The 17,516-nt window shown below is 40.5% G+C and overlaps 1 protein-coding gene across 4 annotated transcripts in view; it reads right to left on the bottom strand.

Annotated features, from left to right (window-relative positions):
- APC (APC regulator of WNT signaling pathway) overlaps nt 1–17,516 on the bottom strand; it is a 103,252-nt gene that overhangs the window by 32,425 nt on the left and 53,311 nt on the right. For all 4 annotated transcript variants that reach the window (XM_065861175.2, XM_065861174.2, XM_065861176.2 and 1 more), the window contains exons 4-7: nt 16,985–17,186; nt 7,989–8,097; nt 6,250–6,363; nt 911–994 (exon numbers count right to left, since the gene is read on the bottom strand). In XM_065861175.2, the coding sequence (XP_065717247.1) occupies nt 911–994; nt 6,250–6,363; nt 7,989–8,097; nt 16,985–17,186 (509 nt within the window). The remainder of the gene's footprint in view (nt 1–910; nt 995–6,249; nt 6,364–7,988; nt 8,098–16,984; nt 17,187–17,516) is intronic.

Below are 17,516 nucleotides of genomic sequence, written 5' to 3'. Positions count from 1 at the left end.
GCCACAAAGGTGCTTAAGCGGCTGGAGCATCTCTCATGTGCAGAGAGGCTGAGAGAGCCTGCAGAAGAGAAGGCTCAGGGGGGAACTCGTCAATGTGGCTTAAGATCTGGATTATTTAACATGTCAAAAGACCAGACAACTTTAATTACACACACTAGTGTCTGCTTCACTTGCAAAACCAGATCTTCCCCAAAACCCTGGAATTATGAAATCATTATTTTTCAAAATGGAAAACTACACAGCCCTTAGTAATCAAAATGCTGATCTGAGCTTTCACAGTAGTTATTTCGGGTGAAGGCAAACCATAAAATATTCAGGTCCAATATAAAATTCATATTTAATTTACCAATATAAGAAATCGAGTTGACCTTGGAATTTCCACTGTGAGAGTAGTTTTTGTTAACAGCAATTACTACCATGGACTTTGTAATTTACAGCAAACTTTATCTTGTACTTCTTAATACACAACCGAATACTTAAACACTAAAAACATGCCAGGCTTCTGTAATAAAGTCTGACAGAAGCTGTATTTGCTCGTTTTTAATCTTATCTCTCTCAAAAGATAAGTAAACCACGAATATGCTTATCAGAGATACATATTCAGAAAGGCACGTACAACTGATTGTTACAATTATTTACTAAAACCAAGACTCAGCCTTCATAATACATTGCACATCAGTTAAACTTTTAACTGATACATCATTAGTGATTAAAGTTCAGTAGCAGCACAAAGATTAATCCGAGTATTCCACCCTCAGTTCACTGGCCAGAGAGCAAGTAACAGCCCACTAGTTGATTAACTGTTACATCACTAGCTGATGCAAATAATCCTGCCTACCATTTTATGAATTTTTTTTTTTCCCAGAAAAAGATACCACATTCAAAAGAAGGCAAGTAACTGCTCACTAACCTCTGCTTCAGCTGCTTGTGATTGCAGGAGCTGTCGTATACGAAGAATGTCCTTCTCTATTTGTTGAATTCTCGCCACCCTTGCCTGAAACAAATGCATTTTCATGTTTGATTTTGTTCAAAAACTCCTTTTGCATACTGTATAGAATGACAGTATGAAGAGTTCTGTGCAAATACAGCTGACTACAAAACTACTTCATTCATGTGCTAATTCAAATGTTCATAAAAAAACACAGGCATGATTGCAAACACTGAAAACATAGTGAGTAGTTGGGTTTTTAATAAAACTGATACTCATTTGGATATAACAGGTCATCACACAGTATAGACTCAAGTACAGGAAAACGGTCCAGTTAACTTGCACAAACTTCCTGTTTCTGAAACTGACATTTTGTGCAGATCTTCAGCAAATTATTTGACTTGATCTCCAATATATTAGACTTCTACTTGCCTTGAAGAGATTTGAGGGAGACTTATATTTGCAGAGTTTCTTGAAGGTATGAAATTCTGAATTACTTCTATTTTATTCAGTTACTATAATGATTTCGGAGTTTTTCTTATGCACAGCCTCTGAATATTTTTCTGCTCCTAAAAATCTCAAAGAATTTACAGGCCGAGTATGAAGAAGAAAACTACATACTGCTTCTTTGGTTTGCCTGGGATTTTATAAAAATTTCTGTATCAGTCTTTTACAGCCACATTGCTACTCATTTCCCACTGCAGCCATTCTGTGGTTAGTAAAGGGTATGATAGAAACCCAAAATGTTACAGGATACATATACTCCATAGAAGTTGTACTGTGAGGCACAGGATGCATTATGATTCTGTGAAACAGTAAGCATGTGAAGTTTTATATCCCTGTATAAGCTTGATAATAAACTGAAGTTATGTAACTTTGAAAGTGAGCAGAAAGTAATTAGCCAAATAACATCAGGATATGAACAGAACAATGAACTGATTAAGTAGTATTTTTTGTGTGATGGACAGGTTAATAAAAGGGACACATAACTGAAAGAAAAATCCTGATTCTTTCTGCCTGGTTAACATTTACATTATAATGTTATACTAGAAAAGAAAAGGCTTTGGGCATCCAGTGGACACTGCAAGGACCAGCATTATAGCCAATCTTATTTAATGTCTTTATAATCTGAAAACAGAAATAAGATGAACTTTCAAAAGGTGCTAATGCCAAAAGATACACATGGAATAGAAACACAATGTTATATAGAAATTTTAGAAATACAGAAGAAAATATAATCACAAAATAGAACTAATTCCTAAAACATGCACCATAAGCAGCTACAGGAAAAGCATCATAAATGTTTACATTTATTAGAGATGCAAAGTGATAAACATTAAACTACAAATTTGATTTGAATTTGTAATGCAAAGTATCAGAAAAAATGCCAATAAAATTGGAAAGCTGCACACACAGAAGTTTCAGCACAACATGAGGCAAACAGATAATTCATCCCCCTTTGCTCCTAGATCAAGAAATCCTTAAGTACTGATGCAGCTGCCCAAACTGAGACCCACTTCTTAGGGAAGTTCAACCCTGGCCCCAGGGAGGCATCAAAGATATGAAAACTTCCTGCCCTGGTTAGGCCCTCAGACTACTATCCTCTACTAATTTTTCAGGTAGGTAGCAATGAGAACGAAAAGGAAAATCCAAAGGCAATCAAGAGAGACTTCAGGGCCCTAGGATGACTGGTTGCAGGATTGGGAGCACAAGCAGTGCTCTCCTCTGCTCCCCAGTTGCAGCGTACGACGAGGAAAGATGCAGGAAGACCCAAGAGATCAATAACTGACTGCGGAACTGGTGCCACCATCAGAATTACGGGTTTTTTGATCATGCTCAGTTTACATGACACCTGGCCTGCTGGTGACAAATGGGATGTACCTGTCTCAAAGTTGGAGGAAGATCCTGGGGCAGGAGTTAGCAGAGCTCCTTGAAAGAGCTTTAAACTAGATTGTAAGGGGGAAAGGGAGGAAATCAGACACAGCAGAGGCAAAGCCAAGGGCGACATGCCAGCATTTGTGGGAAGGGGTGCTAGCGAGGCCCTTCCATCTGCTGTCTCAGTGGAGGTAGGGGATGGAGAGCCATGTGGTAGAAAAACACAAGGGTTATCTATGTGTTAGAAACCATGGAAGCACTTGATGATGGTCACAAAGGAAATAGCCCTTCTCACCAGAAAAAGGTGTCACGATCAATAGTCCAGCTGAAGTGCATCTATATGAATGCACACAGCATGGGCAACAAAGAGGAGCTGGACAGCACTGTGCAGCAGAAAAACTGTGATGTAGTTGCCATCACAGAAACACGGTGGGATGACTCTCGTAACTGGAGTGCTGCATCAGATGGCTATAAACTCTTCAGAAGGGATAGGCAAGGAAGGAGAGAAGGTGGGGTAGCCATGTGTGTTAGGGACTGGTTTGATTGTCTGGAGCTTGACGAGGGTGATGACAGCGTTCCATGTCCACGGGTGAGAATCAAGGGAAGGGCAACAAGGTGGGTACCCAGCTGGGTGAAGGAGGCGATTGTCCCACTCTGCTCTGCACTGGTGCGGCCTCACCTGCAGCACTGTGTGCAGGTCTGGGCAACACAGGATAAAAAGGGTATAAAGCTACTGGAGAGTGTCCAGAAGAGGGCTGCAAAGCTGGTGAAGAGTTTGGAGAGGAAGCCATATGAGGAGTGGCTAAAGTCACTTTGTTTGTTCAGCCTGAAGGAGACTGAGAGGGGACCTCAATTGCAGTCCACAGCTTTCTCACAAGGGGAGGAGGAGGGGCAGGTGCTGATTCTCTCTGGTGACCAATGACAGAATCTGAGGGAATGTCAGAAAGATGTGCCAGGAGAAGTTTAGGTTGGACATTAGGAAAAGGTTCTTCCCCCAGAGGGTGGTGGAGCATGGAACAGGCTCCCCAGGGAGGTGTCACAGCCCCAAGCCTGACAGTGTTCAAGAAGAGACTGGACATGCCCTCAGACACATGGTGTGAGCTGTGCGGTTGTCATATGCAGGGACAGGAGTCGGACTCGATGATCCTTGTGGGTCTTGTCCAACTGAGGACATTCTATGATTCTATGATAAATTCTATGTGAACACAATTTCAGTCTTGGAACTTTTACATTTTACAGAAATTAAAGTTTGCTTCTTCTTAGAAGTATAAATGCCACAACATCTGAACAGTCAAAACACAGACAAGCATGGTTTTGGTTTTTTTACCCCAAGAACTACTCTGTGTAGTTATACACTTCAGGGTAGATATAACTACACTGTAGTTATACACTGCAACTAATTAAGCATGGTAAAATGAATTGCTAACAATCTTCTAATGCATTTCTGAGTGACTGTTACATACAATCTTCACAAAAGATAACAAATGGTGAGTTGCTGTGAGTTAACTTGCTTCAAAAGAAGAGGTTAAAGGAAATAATGACAAATGAGGGAAGAGGTCCATGAGGAAGGGTGGCTAGTGCAATGACTACTTGAACAACAGAAGGTTATCAGCTCTTTCACAGAATCAGTGTTTGTGATTCTTAATACAGAGATGTCTGCAATGCCACACTTCATATAGCTGAACCATTCTCTCTCTTCAATCTACATTTTGCATTGAATCGTGTGTCACAATTAGTTAGGGAAGGAAACCACAGAGCAGAAAGTTGAAACACCAGGAAATTCATTATACTTGTCAAATATGAATGGTGCAATTTGCACCTTTAAGCATCACAGTGAAATAATCCAGAATTTGCTTTTATGTATTTGTACACCAATGAACTTCTACAAAGTTTTGGCACCTGTTATTGGTAAAATAAAACCAAGGGGAATTACCACTCCAATTCATAAGAAACACATGCAGAAGTAGTTACTTCTTATTTTTCCACCTTCATATAATCACAACAGACAGTGTAATTTTTTTAAGTACATGTTATACACATAGACAAAAAAACAGTTGTGATAGAACCATGGGGTTATTAATTCCGAAAACCATAAAATCTTTCAATGTCTTCTTGGCAAATTGTTTCTCTGAAAAAATTCATTTATTCTCTGCCTGAGTGCATTTAGAATTTTGCCAGCAGCCTACCCTACCTATTTATCTTACTTCACCTTACTCTAGCTTAACCTTTTTAGCAGCAAGAGAACTTTCCCAGAAGTTCTGTAACACTTTCTTCTGTAACAGGGCTAAGCAGACATCCACAAACAATCCTGAGTTTGATCTGCCTTCACCCAGGACTGGCTGACACCATTTGTATAGCTGAATTTGTGCAGCGCATCACCACTCCTGATAAACCTCCATAACGCAGTAATACAGCTTCCAGATCAGAGCCAGTTGTTATCCAGGCACATTAAACTTGGGTCTGACAGAGGAGGTGTACATAGGCAAAGCCCTACACAGTCTTTATGTACACACCTCACAATTGAAGGATATCTGTTCTCCTCAATACCTATAACCATATGAATTTTCAGAGAAGTCCTACTAAATTGTTAACTTTGAAACTTAAAGCAGCTTTTCTAGTTATAAACAAAAATATAAACGTTTCCTCACATAGCAAAATTTTGTGTTGAGTAAACTTGGCGAGACAAATAGAACCTACTTTTATTGAAGGGACTTATTTTCGTAACATTCACAATTTAAAAAAATATCTCAGTAAGCTGGTTATTTAACATCTCTGGAAATAAATGGTAACAATGCAAACTGTCGCTTTGTTACCGCGGGGGGAATACTTTTTACAACCAGCAAGCAACTGATCTCTCCATTTACAGGTTCCACACAATTAGATTAGAATTATACTTCCAAATGGGTGTAACACGATTTGCATATAGAATTCTACATCCTCATCATGAATGCAAAACAACTCTTGGTGAGAGCAACCAACTTCCAGATATGTATATGAATTACATTTTACTTGAATACCTTGTTTGCAAAGATTATTCTTTGATACGTGGTTTCTGGTTAAAGGAACTCAACCATAGTAGCTGGATTTTGAACTTAAAAACATTAAAAAAACAAACATGATAGATATAAAATAAAGTAGTTGTAAATACATGTTTGTTTGAACCTAAATGGTAATAAAAATAAGCAAATAATAATTTTAAAAATTTTTTAAGAAATTGTCTACATCTGCCTACTCACAAGTCTTCTTTCAAAACATGCAGAGGGTACTTTTTGCTGTGTAGTTATTTCCTATGGTCTGATTCCTATTTTTGTATTTGAAAGGCTAACTAAATGCTCTAGGGTATCACTGTGTTTACACACAATTGTAAGATACAACTACCAATAATTTAATAAAAATGCAGGAATTTTTTTTTTTCATCCCTTCTAATAACGAAAGACAAAATATACCTGTGCTCGCTTCTCCATGTCCTGACAAGTACCTAGTTGTTCCTCCATTGCAGCTCTGATTTGCCTTGCCTCATACTCCAACTGCCTTCTGGTCATATCTGTTTGTAAGGAGAACTGAAATTGAAGTACAGAGAAGGCATTTTAGTAAATAATGTTTATGTGAACTAGATATTTCTCTGAACAAAAATAGAACAATTACTTTTCCAAACCAAAGTTCATAAACAAAACACAATTATAGATCCTTAAAATATGACTGCATTATTAAAAATAAGAACACATATTGTTGTAAAACCAACAGACTACCACCAAGTTCTGTCAAATGACTAAATACATCACATAAACATTGTGACAGTGTAATTCATTACATGCCTGGAACATCTGGCTACTGAGATCCATCAGCATACAAACAAAACTATTATGCATGTCATCTGAATCAGCATTTTCAGAAATATTCAGAGGTATCAAACTACTGCACATAGTGATGGTTTTCATATTACTGCTATCTGCCCTATTTTTAACTCTCCTGTGGAAAAAGCACAAGTGTTCAATTCATGCACAACACAGCTTAAGAGAAGACACTACAACTGACAAGTTTTTCAAGACAAGACCAAAGCACTTCACTAGTTTTGGACAATTACTCAGTTTGCAAATGAGTCTCCAAGAGCAGTCCTTCCAGCAGACTTCCCCAAGGTCAATTTAGAGAGTCAAAAAGAGACAATCATCTATCTACAAATATGTGAAAAGCTACTAAAAAGAATGGGAACTGTCATTCTATTGTAGCTGAAGTAAGTAGCAATGAATATAAATTACCACAGAAGAGCTTTAGTGTAGATGTTAAGTAAGACATTCTAATCGTAAGAAGAGATAAGTTAAACTGATTACCTATGAAACTAGGTAGGCAATCTTAAAACCTAAAACAGAGTGACTCAGATACAGCTGACAGGGCCTTTGGGGAGGGACTGCCCTTCCTCAAGATCCTTTTCAGACCTCCTTGCCTTGCTTCTGGGGTTCTGATAATCTCAGTTACAATTCAGTGTTAGATTTGCTCAAGTCCAGCTGCTTCACTGCAGTCACAGAAACATTTCCACTGCCTGTTTCCATTTCCAGGAAGCTGACTATTCCTGATCAGGTACGACTGTAAAGATGGGCAACCAGGACTTCCCAACACTGTATGTGTCAAGGAATGCACTGCAAATATATTCCAGCTGCTGAGGTCTGGCAACAGGAAAATCTGTGTTATCTGGGATATCAGATATCTTCGTTAGTCTAAATAATTATGACTTGAATGTAAATAGTTTGGAGATGCCAAGGTAGAAGCATGGAGCAACACCACCTACACAGGCTATAGCACAACTTTACTTGCTGTTACGAACTGACAGCTCTCTTAGGCTAATGCTGCTCTCAAAACTAAAATAATCCATTAAATAACAGAACGGATGGAGAAAAGACCTTTGGGGACAGAGTTATAGAAGCAATGTACTGACATGTAATTAATCTGTCATAACTTTTCAGTGCTTTTCTCTATCACTGACATTTATACTGACAGGTATGAATTTTAATGTGTAAAATTACATATGAAAAAATGCATGATTTAGGCTAAGGTTGGCTTTACATAGTGAATAAATATGTTTTAAATTAAAATGGTAGTAGAGACCATCACCAAATTCATAAAATATACACAGCATCTAAACAAAGACCATAGCATCAGATACACGACTAAGCATACTGAAGGTACTTACATTTTCAGTAAGTGGGAGACTATCAATCCTTTTAGTCAGGTTCTGAAGTTGGGCATAATACCAGTCCTTTTCTTTCTCTTCCTTCTCAAGCTCCGCAAGCAAAAGAGATCTATTAAAAACAGAAGCAGGAAATGTCTCACTAAATAAAGACCTCATTACCATATGTGGGTACAGAAACAAGCACTGATATCCACAAAAAAAGTTTAAATGAAAAACAAAAGTTTGAAGAGGGCATTAAGCAGACATTTGAGAAGGTGAGTGCAGTTCCCTGGTCCCAGCTAAACAACCTTTCCACTCCTCTCTGCTAATCAAGTCACTAGCTTCTTGTATATCAGGACCACATCTATAGGAGAGGAAAATACCTATATTGCTCTACAAAACCATTTTGAAACCTAAAGCTGAGGTATATTGTGAAAGCAAAAAAGTTAGCCGTGTGCTAACTTGTATACTGCCTCTTTTAAACAATATGCTTTGTACAATGCATCGAACTACATTTAAGGGCCTGAATGTTGTAGGAGCATGTACATCCCTGAGTAACGTTACTGAATTAAATTCTCATCCATCTTCACACTGTCTCCTTCCTAACTTTGCCACCTTTTCCAAAACTATGGGTAACACACACAAAATTAAGGTATTACTACGAGTATTAAAAAATACTTTAAAGAGTATTTTCCATCAAACATTATAGATAGGACACATTTGCAATTGTTTAAAACATTTAAATGAGTGCCATAAGCATACTGTGTTCCTGAATAATATGAGGAAAATTTATATATGCAGAAGAAAAAAATCTATTACAAAATTTTACATACTATTTTATCAATCTCACGTGAACTACATTTACACAGTTGTAAACTTTATCAATATAGATATAGTGTTTACTGTTACAACACTTTCAAAAGGTACTAACATTTTCAGGCAAAATCTGGCTAGTAGGGGTAAAAAGAAAACCCACTTTTGGTTGTTGTCGTTGGTGTTGGTGGGGTTTTTGTTGTTGGCTGGTTGGTTTGGTTTTGGTTTTTTATACACAAGTTTTTAATTACTTATTACTTTGTGGGCACCCTTCTGCCTTCTAACAATTTAATACTGCTCACTAGCATTCCTGGAAATGTTAAAATTAAGACTTAGTCAGAGAAGAGAAAGCTGCATACAACCTTTTCCAGTATTAGTCCCTATCATTTAACTTCCGCATCCCCCTCTCTAAACACAGGTTGTGGATTTTCTGAGCAAGAGCTAAATTAACATTTATCAAGCACACGAACACATTACAGATAATTACTGGAAGTTGTTAAAGAACAAAAACACAGCATACAACAAAAAACACAAACTTCCCTGACTACTTTGATAATGCATTCTAATCGCTATTTGAGATGAAGATACTCAAACATGCACAGGAGAGAACTTCATGTAGAATAAATAATTCAACAATATGTGTTTTAAAAGATCTGTTTGACCTAGTTCCTGCTTTAAAAAGGTTTCAAACTAGTTCTGATGACTTGACTTTTATACTCCATACCCAATGCAAGTGGCCCGACCAGTATTCAAATGGAAAATTAAAACTGACAAAATCCCTCATTACAATTGCAAGAGACTGAAAAATTACACACATTTAAGAGTGCTAAATGTTTTAAAACATGAATAGAATAACATAAATTTCCAGATCTGATTCAACAGTTATGTTGAAACAGAATTATTTTAAGAATGTCAAGACTACACACTGAGTCATTTACTGAGCAGCTTTAACAACAGCAAAGTATACAATCAAAATTGATGAGAAGAAACAATAAGTGACAATTACCATACCATGGCAGGTAAGTGTAGCAGGATTACAGGAAAAGAGTAATTCCTCAGCTACAGGGATGGGGCTGGCAAGAATTCCTTAAGTCCTTTAGAAAGACTGAAGGAAAAGCTAATAGATGGTGCCCAGGGAAGCCTGTGAGTAAAGCAGATATTTTTGGCCTCCCACCTGCCCCTCCTGTTAACACATGCCCTGGGTGCCTGATCACATTCTGCAAGACTCCCCCTTTTTTCCACCTTGGGTGCTCATGTGTCAGTTGTGTCCAGTTTGTGAAATTAAATTTGCAAAAACATAATTAATGCAATCCTTATAGAAAGTATTTTTACTGTATGAGGATTTGCAAATGTAAAAGGACTAATTCTGTCTCTGGATGTCAAAGAACTGGTAGGAGAAGCCACAGGGATTACTTTTGGCTAAGTGAACACGTGACTAAGATTCTCTTGTGAAATGTAGGGTTATTCAGTTTATGAGACACTGTGTCGTTCTATCTGTTTTGACATGCACAGATGATGCTAGAAGCAAGAAGAGAACTTAGGAGCCATCAGTGCTCCATAAACAACATAGTGTATGACCTGAGGGCAACTCCTTTAATTTAATAGTGTCATTTTTGCTTACAAGTAATGCTTTATTTGAGATTACTGGTTTTGTATCACTGCTCCATGAGAATTCAGGTTTTAACAATGTCTTAAGGTCTCTCAGCAGAAGCCTTGAAGAGTTGGTACAACTGTAGCAGGTTGCACTTCTATTTCCTTGAAAATAAGCAGTAAGTCTCTGTAGATGTGTCTGATAAGCTGCTCCCCACCCTTAACATAACTATCAGACACTATGGCAACCAGAAGTATAGCTCCTTCTCAGCCTTCCGGAACTTCTTGAGGTTAGGAGGGCATTTAAGATAGAAGAACTGTTTCTGATTATGGAAAAAAAGTGATCGAATAACTGAGCTGGGTCTTTCCACCTTTTTATACCCTAAAATTTATATCAGGACTTTCACAGTATCAGAGAAAATACTGTTCTCTGTCATACGCTGTCAAGTTCAGTGAGAATGCAACAGGGTAAAAGAAGCACACTTCTGGAACCTTATTTTTATGAGTTAACAAAAAGTTTACCATTTGAACTGCTTTTCTGAAGGGTGGTTCAAGACTTCCCTAATGTGGTATATTCTTGAAGCTCCTGACAATAGATTAAGCTGAATGAATGCAGAAAATAGGTTTATTCTTTTGGAAATATTTTCTGCATAATTATCACAGTATCACAGTATCACAGTATGTTTGGGATTGGAAGGGACCTCAAAAGATCATCTAGTCCAATCCCCCTGCTGGAGCAGGAACGCCTAGGTGAGGTCGCACAGGAATGTGTCCAGGCAGGCTTTGAATGTCTCCAGGGAAGGAGACTCCACAACCTCCCTGGGTAGCCTGTTCCAGTGCTCTGTTACCCTCACTGAGAAGAAGTTCTTTCTCAAATTTAAGTGGAACCTCTTGTGTTCCAGCTTGATCCCATTGCCCCTTGTCCTATCATTGTTTGCCACTGAGAAGAGCCTGACTCCATCCTCATGGCACTCACCCTTTATATATTTATAAACATTAATAAGGTCACCCCTCAGTCTCCTCTTCTCCAAACTAAAGAGCCCCAGCTCCCTCAGCCTTTCTTCATAAGGGAGATGCTCCACTCCCTTAATCATCTTTGTTGCCCTACGCTGGACCCTCTCCAGCAGTTCCCTGTCCTTCTTGAACTGAGGGGCCCAGAACTGAACACAATATTCCAGATGGGGTCTCACCAGGGCGGAGTAGAGGGGAAGGAGGACCTCTCTCGATCTACTGACCACCCCCCTTCTAATACACCCAAGGATGCCATTAGCCTTCCTGGCCACAAGGGCACAGTGCTGGCTCATGGTCATCCTGTTGTCCACCAGGACCCCCAGGTCCCTTTCCCCTACACTGCTCTCTAATAGGTCATGCCCCAACCTATACTGGAACTTGGGATTGTTCCTGCCCAGATGCAGGACTCTACACTTTCCCTTGTTAAATTCCATCAGATTATCCCCCGCCCAACTCTCCAGCCTGTCCAGGTCCCGCTGGATGGCGGCACAGCCTTCTGGCGTGTCAGCCACTCCTCCCAGCTTAGTGTCATCAGCAAACTTGCTGATAGTACACTCAATTCCCTCGTCTAAATCATTAATGAATATATTGAATAATATTGGCCCCAGTACTGACCCCTGAGGCACTCCACTAGATACTGGCCTCCAACTGGACTCCGCACCATTGACCACCACTCTCTGGCTTCTCTCTTTAAGCCAGTTTGCAACCCACCTCACTACTCTATTGTCGAGACCACACCTCCTCAATTTAGCTGTGAGGATGCTGTGAGGGACTGTGTCAAAGGCTTTACTGAAGTCAAGGTAGACCACATCCACCGCTCTGCCATCATCCATCCACCTTGTTACATTCTCATAAAAGGCTATGAGGTTGGTCAAGCATGACCTACCCTTGGTAAAGCCATGCTGACTGCCCCTAATGACCCTCTTATCCCTGATGTGCCTTGAGATGGCACCAAGGATAAGCTGTTCCATTACTTTCCCAGGGACAGAGGTGAGGCTGACCGGTCTATAATTACCCGGGTCCTCCTTCTTGCCCTTTTTAAAGACTGGAGTGACATTTGCTTTCCTCCAATCCTCGGGCACCTCTCCCGTTTCCCAAGACTTGGCAAAAATGATGGATAGCGGTCTAGCAATGACTTCAGCCAGCTCCCTCAGCACCCGCGGATGCATCCCATCTGGACCCATGGATTTATGGACGTCCAGACTACTTAATTGTTCCCTAACCCAGTCCTCATCGACTAAAGCAAACTCCTCCATTAACCTGGCTTCATCCGGGGTCTCAGGGGTACAGGGTTCCCCAGGACATCCTCCAGCGGAGTAGACAGAGACAAAGGCGGCATTCAGCAATTCTGCCTTCTCTGTGTCTTCTGCCACCAGGGCACCCACCTCATTCATCAGTGGGCCTACATTGCCTCTGGTATTAGTTTTATCTGCTATGTATTTGAAAAAGTTCTTCTTGCTGTCCTTGACCCCTCTCGCCAGCTGTAATTCTAAGGAGGCCTTGGCTACCCTAGCTGCCTTCCTGCATCCTCTAACAGCAGCCTTATATTCCTCCCAAGTGGCCAGTCCCTGCTTCCATGACCTGTAAACTCTCCTCTTCTGCTTGAACATACCCAACAGATCCCTATTTAACCACGCAGGCCTTCTGGCTCCCTTCCTCGACTTCCTACGTGTGGGGATGCTCTGATCCTGAGCATGGAAGAAGCAATCTCTGAATGCAATCCAGCTCTCTTGGGCCCCTTTTCCTTCAAGCAGTCTTGCCCATGGGGTTTCCCTCAGCAGTTGCTTGAAAAGGCCGAAATTAGCCCTGCCAAAGTCCAGGGTTGCAATTCTACTTGCTATTCTGTTCCTGCCACACGAGATGCTGAACTCCACCATCTCGTGGTCACTGCAACCCAGGCAGCCCTCAACCTTTACTGCTTCAACCAGACCCTCTTTGTTAGTGAGGATGAGATCCAGCAGTGCACCTCTCCTGGTCGGCTCCTCCACCATCTGCATGAGGAAGTTATCATCAATGCACTGGAGGAACCTCCTGGACTGTGGCTGGCTGGCTGAATGGTCCTTCCAGCAAACATCAGGGAAGTTAAAATCACCCACAACAACCAGGGCCTGTGACTGTGAGGCCACTCTCAGCTGCGCATAGAAGGCCTCATCAACTTCCTCAGTCTGATCTGGTGGCCTGTAATAGACACCTACAACAGTATCACCCCTACCAGCCTGTCCCTTGATCCTGACCCATACACTCTCAACTCGTTCCTCATCTGCTCCTGGGCAGAATTTAGTACATTGCAGTTGCTCTCTCACATAGAGAGCAACTCCACCACCACGCCTGGCTGGCCTGTCTTTCCTGAAAAGGGCATAGCCATCCATGACCACATTCCAGTCATGTGAACTGTCCCACCACGTTTCTGTAATTGCCACCAGATCATAATCTCCCGACCGAACATAGGATTCTAACTCCTCCTGCTTATTCCCCATGCTGCGCGCATTGGTGTACAGGCATTACAGGGAGCGAGCAGAGCACACCAATTTCTCCCTAGGGGCACAGGAGGCCACCCGGTCCTCATCTGTTTTAGAATGCTGCCCCTCTGGGGCAAGCCCAACTACAACCCCATCCCCCTTCGAGGCTAGTTTAAAGCTCTCCAAATGAGCCCAGCTAATTCCTGCCCCAGCATCCTTTTGCCTCTGCGAGATAAGCCTTTCCCGCATAACACTGTCCGGACTGGAGTCTTATAAAACCAGCCATTATCAAAAAAACCAAAGCCCTGCCTGTAGCACCAGTCTTGGAGCCAACCATTTAGAGATTGAATTTTCCCATTCCACCCCACATCGTCACTTGAAGAGGGAAGGAGTGAAGAGAAGATCACTTGAGCCCCTGAATCTTTCACCATCCTTCCCAAGACCTTGAAGTCATTCTTCATTCCCCTCAGACTACGGGAAGCAACTTCCTCCCCATCTGTCTGGAAGACCAGCAGTGGGTAGTAGTCTGTCGGTTGCACCAGTCTGGGGAGCTCTCTAGCAATATCCTTGATCCGGGCTCCAGGTAGACTACAGACTTCCCTAAGATGAGGGTCAACCCTGCATATTGGGCCCTCTGTTCCTTTCAGAAGGGAATTTCCTATTACAATCACCCTTCTATCTTTCTTATCAGAGGTAGTCTTCAGTTGTGTAGTCAACCGCCTCTTCCTATGTGATCTTGTAGGCAGGCTTGGCACCACCTCCTCACCTACCTCTTCTTCAAGATCCAGGGCCTCAAACCTATTACGGAGGGGCACCTGGGGAGGCAAATCAGGCAGGGAGTGGGGCTGCCTGTGATGCCGAACTGGAATAAGCTTCCAACCCTCATCTTTTTTTAGGTCATTTACCTCTGCCCGACAGCGACAAGGGTGGGGCTGTCTCAGGACCTCCGCCTCTGTCCGGTAGCATACAAACAGTATGCTACCTTACTTGCATTATGTGAATTACAAAGATAATATTGTCATTTCATTTAGGAGATGATAAGATCTTGAAAATAAAACATTGCTGATAGATGCTGTAAAGACTTAGGTAAGTCACTTAGTCAAAGGGATGTAAGAGAGAGAGAAAATGCTCAAAATCACCATTAAGAAAATAAAACAGAGTGGCGTAAACCAGAAGGAATAAACACGGTATACAAACATTTTCAGAAACAATTTATGATAAGATTGTAATCTTATTTCACATAAGTGAGGTTATTAAATTTACTAAATTGAAAAAGGTAAACCAAAACAAAAAGTGACCTGCAGTGTCCTGTGAAAAGTTTTGTTGTTGGTACAGTGTCTCACCACATACACCCAACAAATGGCCAGAGAGAAAGCAGGAGATATTTTAAAAAATATATTACAAATTGGTAACCTAAAAACATACACCCCCTACTTTTTCTTCTTTTTTTTTTTTTTGACTTTGAAATTAGAGAGTTAAGCAAATGAGAAACAAGCAGACAAATTTATCTTCATTCTGGTAAGTGAACCATCTGATTAATTTTCTTCCCCTCAGAAGATCACTTCTAGCTAAGCTTAAGTAATTTTTTCAATACAAACGAAATTTCACATTTTTTCTTGTTTCTAAGTTGTTTACACTAACAAACACTTAGTGAACTAGTTTATTAATAAAGATCTCATGAATTTGCCAATGCCCTACACATCTCCTGAAACAGCATGAAGATTACGGCAGTTTGGATTATCCATGATTTCACTAATAATGAAGCCAGATGTGATCTGGCCATGCCTATACAGACCATCTTCACAGCTCAAATCCCTACCCCATAAGCTGCAACAGTAACACTGCCTAAAGCTCATCTGAAATAAAAAGATCCTTATCCCCTGTTTTCAGCACTACTTGGAACAAATACCAGTTCACTGCCTACACTGTCGTTATCACTGAGAGCAACATCCAAAGAACTTATCACCTTAGAATCCAGGAGAGTCTGAAAGAATCACAGATCCTAAATCAGATTTGCAAACTACCATGAAGAACTTCAGCTGCTATAAATTAATACTTCTTGTTCCAAGTGACCTGGAGTTCACTTGAACCGTAACTGAAAGTCCTATCCGTACTTAGAGATTTTAGTATCGCATGCGGTAAAAAACAGCATTGGAAGAATACAAACAAGTATTGTAGGAAAGGCCCTTTAGAGGGGAGGTTTCTGAAGGGCTGCCCACAAATCACTTGTTACCCACCATGTTTTATGTTTCCAAAGTGGATTTTTTTGCTTGTTCATCACTACTAGGCATAAAAATACTGTGTTGCTTTTTTTTTTGTTTTGCAGCCCCCAGCTTGACATCCTATTAAGTAGCTGCCAATGACCAGATCTTTATGAAACCTTGTCTGACAGGCAGGCCTCTGAAAACATCTGGGACTTTAGTCAGGTTCATTTTAAGACACAAAAACGTCTTCAGTGGAAACAGCTGCATGTCTCTTACTTTGCATTTCCTTTGCAAGTGATTGATAAAGTGCTACATGTCTGTATTATGGTCTGAAAGTGTGTGCTTCCTATTAAATGGACATCACTGCCTCCAAGAAAAGAAATTTCATTATTTTGTCAACACAAAACATCAGATGAGAACAACATATTGAAGACAGAAGAAATAATTTTGTTTAGCTGACATTTTTGCTGAGACACCAGCATCAATAGGTAAATGTCTGATAACACTAAATAACTAATCAATCAGTTACAGTAGTAACATTTGCAAAAAAGATAAAGAGACTGCGCCATCACATTGTAAGGAGTTTCACCACTGAACAATAGTACTGATGAGGTACAGAGGTGTCTGGGATGCTCTCCTCCCGCTGTCTAAATATATTTCAGATGTTGACAATCTGCTGATCAAAATAAAATAACCTTCAGCAATGAAGAGTAACAATGAAATGCATACACAATGAAGCAGTAGGAATTGTATAATGTGTTTTAAACTTTTTCACTGTGCATCTAAATATAATGCAGATTCCTGGCTTCCTCACCTGTCGAGATAAACATACCGGTGATCAAAGCCATATACATTATAGCTAAATACTAGGTATGTCAGTAAACTTACATGTTAAAATTATAAGTCAATCCATACTGGATGAATAAACAAAGAAAATTACCTCTCTTTTTCTAGCTCTTCTAAATATCCAGTGCTTTCTCTGCTTCCATTCATAAATCCTCTTCGTGGAAACGATCCCAAGGGAACAGGACTGCACTCTCCTGAACGGCTTGACACAGATCCTTCCCGGCTCCCATACGAACGCACGGACACCTTTGGCCTTAATTTCACTCCAGGGAAGTTGGTACTTTCCAGGTTCAGTTCTGGATAAGAAAAAGCAAACACTTTCAAAATTGAAGTTCAGCAGCACAAATTTAAAAGATAATTTCTACCTTAATTTCTTACTTCCTGAACAACTCCATGACTTTATGATGGAAACATTTTGCATTGGAACCACCAAAGAACACAATGTGAACAAAATCAATCTTAATGGTACACTTGGGAGAACACTAGTAGTCTGAGCAGACAGCCAAACCGCAATCCTGACAATCAGAACAGCATCCCCACCTGAGCCTGGCTGCCTCTTTCCCAGAGGACTTAAGAAATGGGTAAAGCTTTGCATAAAAATGATACGGATTGTTCTCGTGGCCCAC

The sequence above is a fragment of the Patagioenas fasciata genome, chromosome Z (assembly GCF_037038585.1).
Source record: "Patagioenas fasciata isolate bPatFas1 chromosome Z, bPatFas1.hap1, whole genome shotgun sequence".
NCBI classification, from domain to species: domain Eukaryota; kingdom Metazoa; phylum Chordata; class Aves; order Columbiformes; family Columbidae; genus Patagioenas; species Patagioenas fasciata.
Note: the sequence above shows the minus strand (reverse complement) of the source record. Positions and strands in the feature narration are given on the sequence as shown.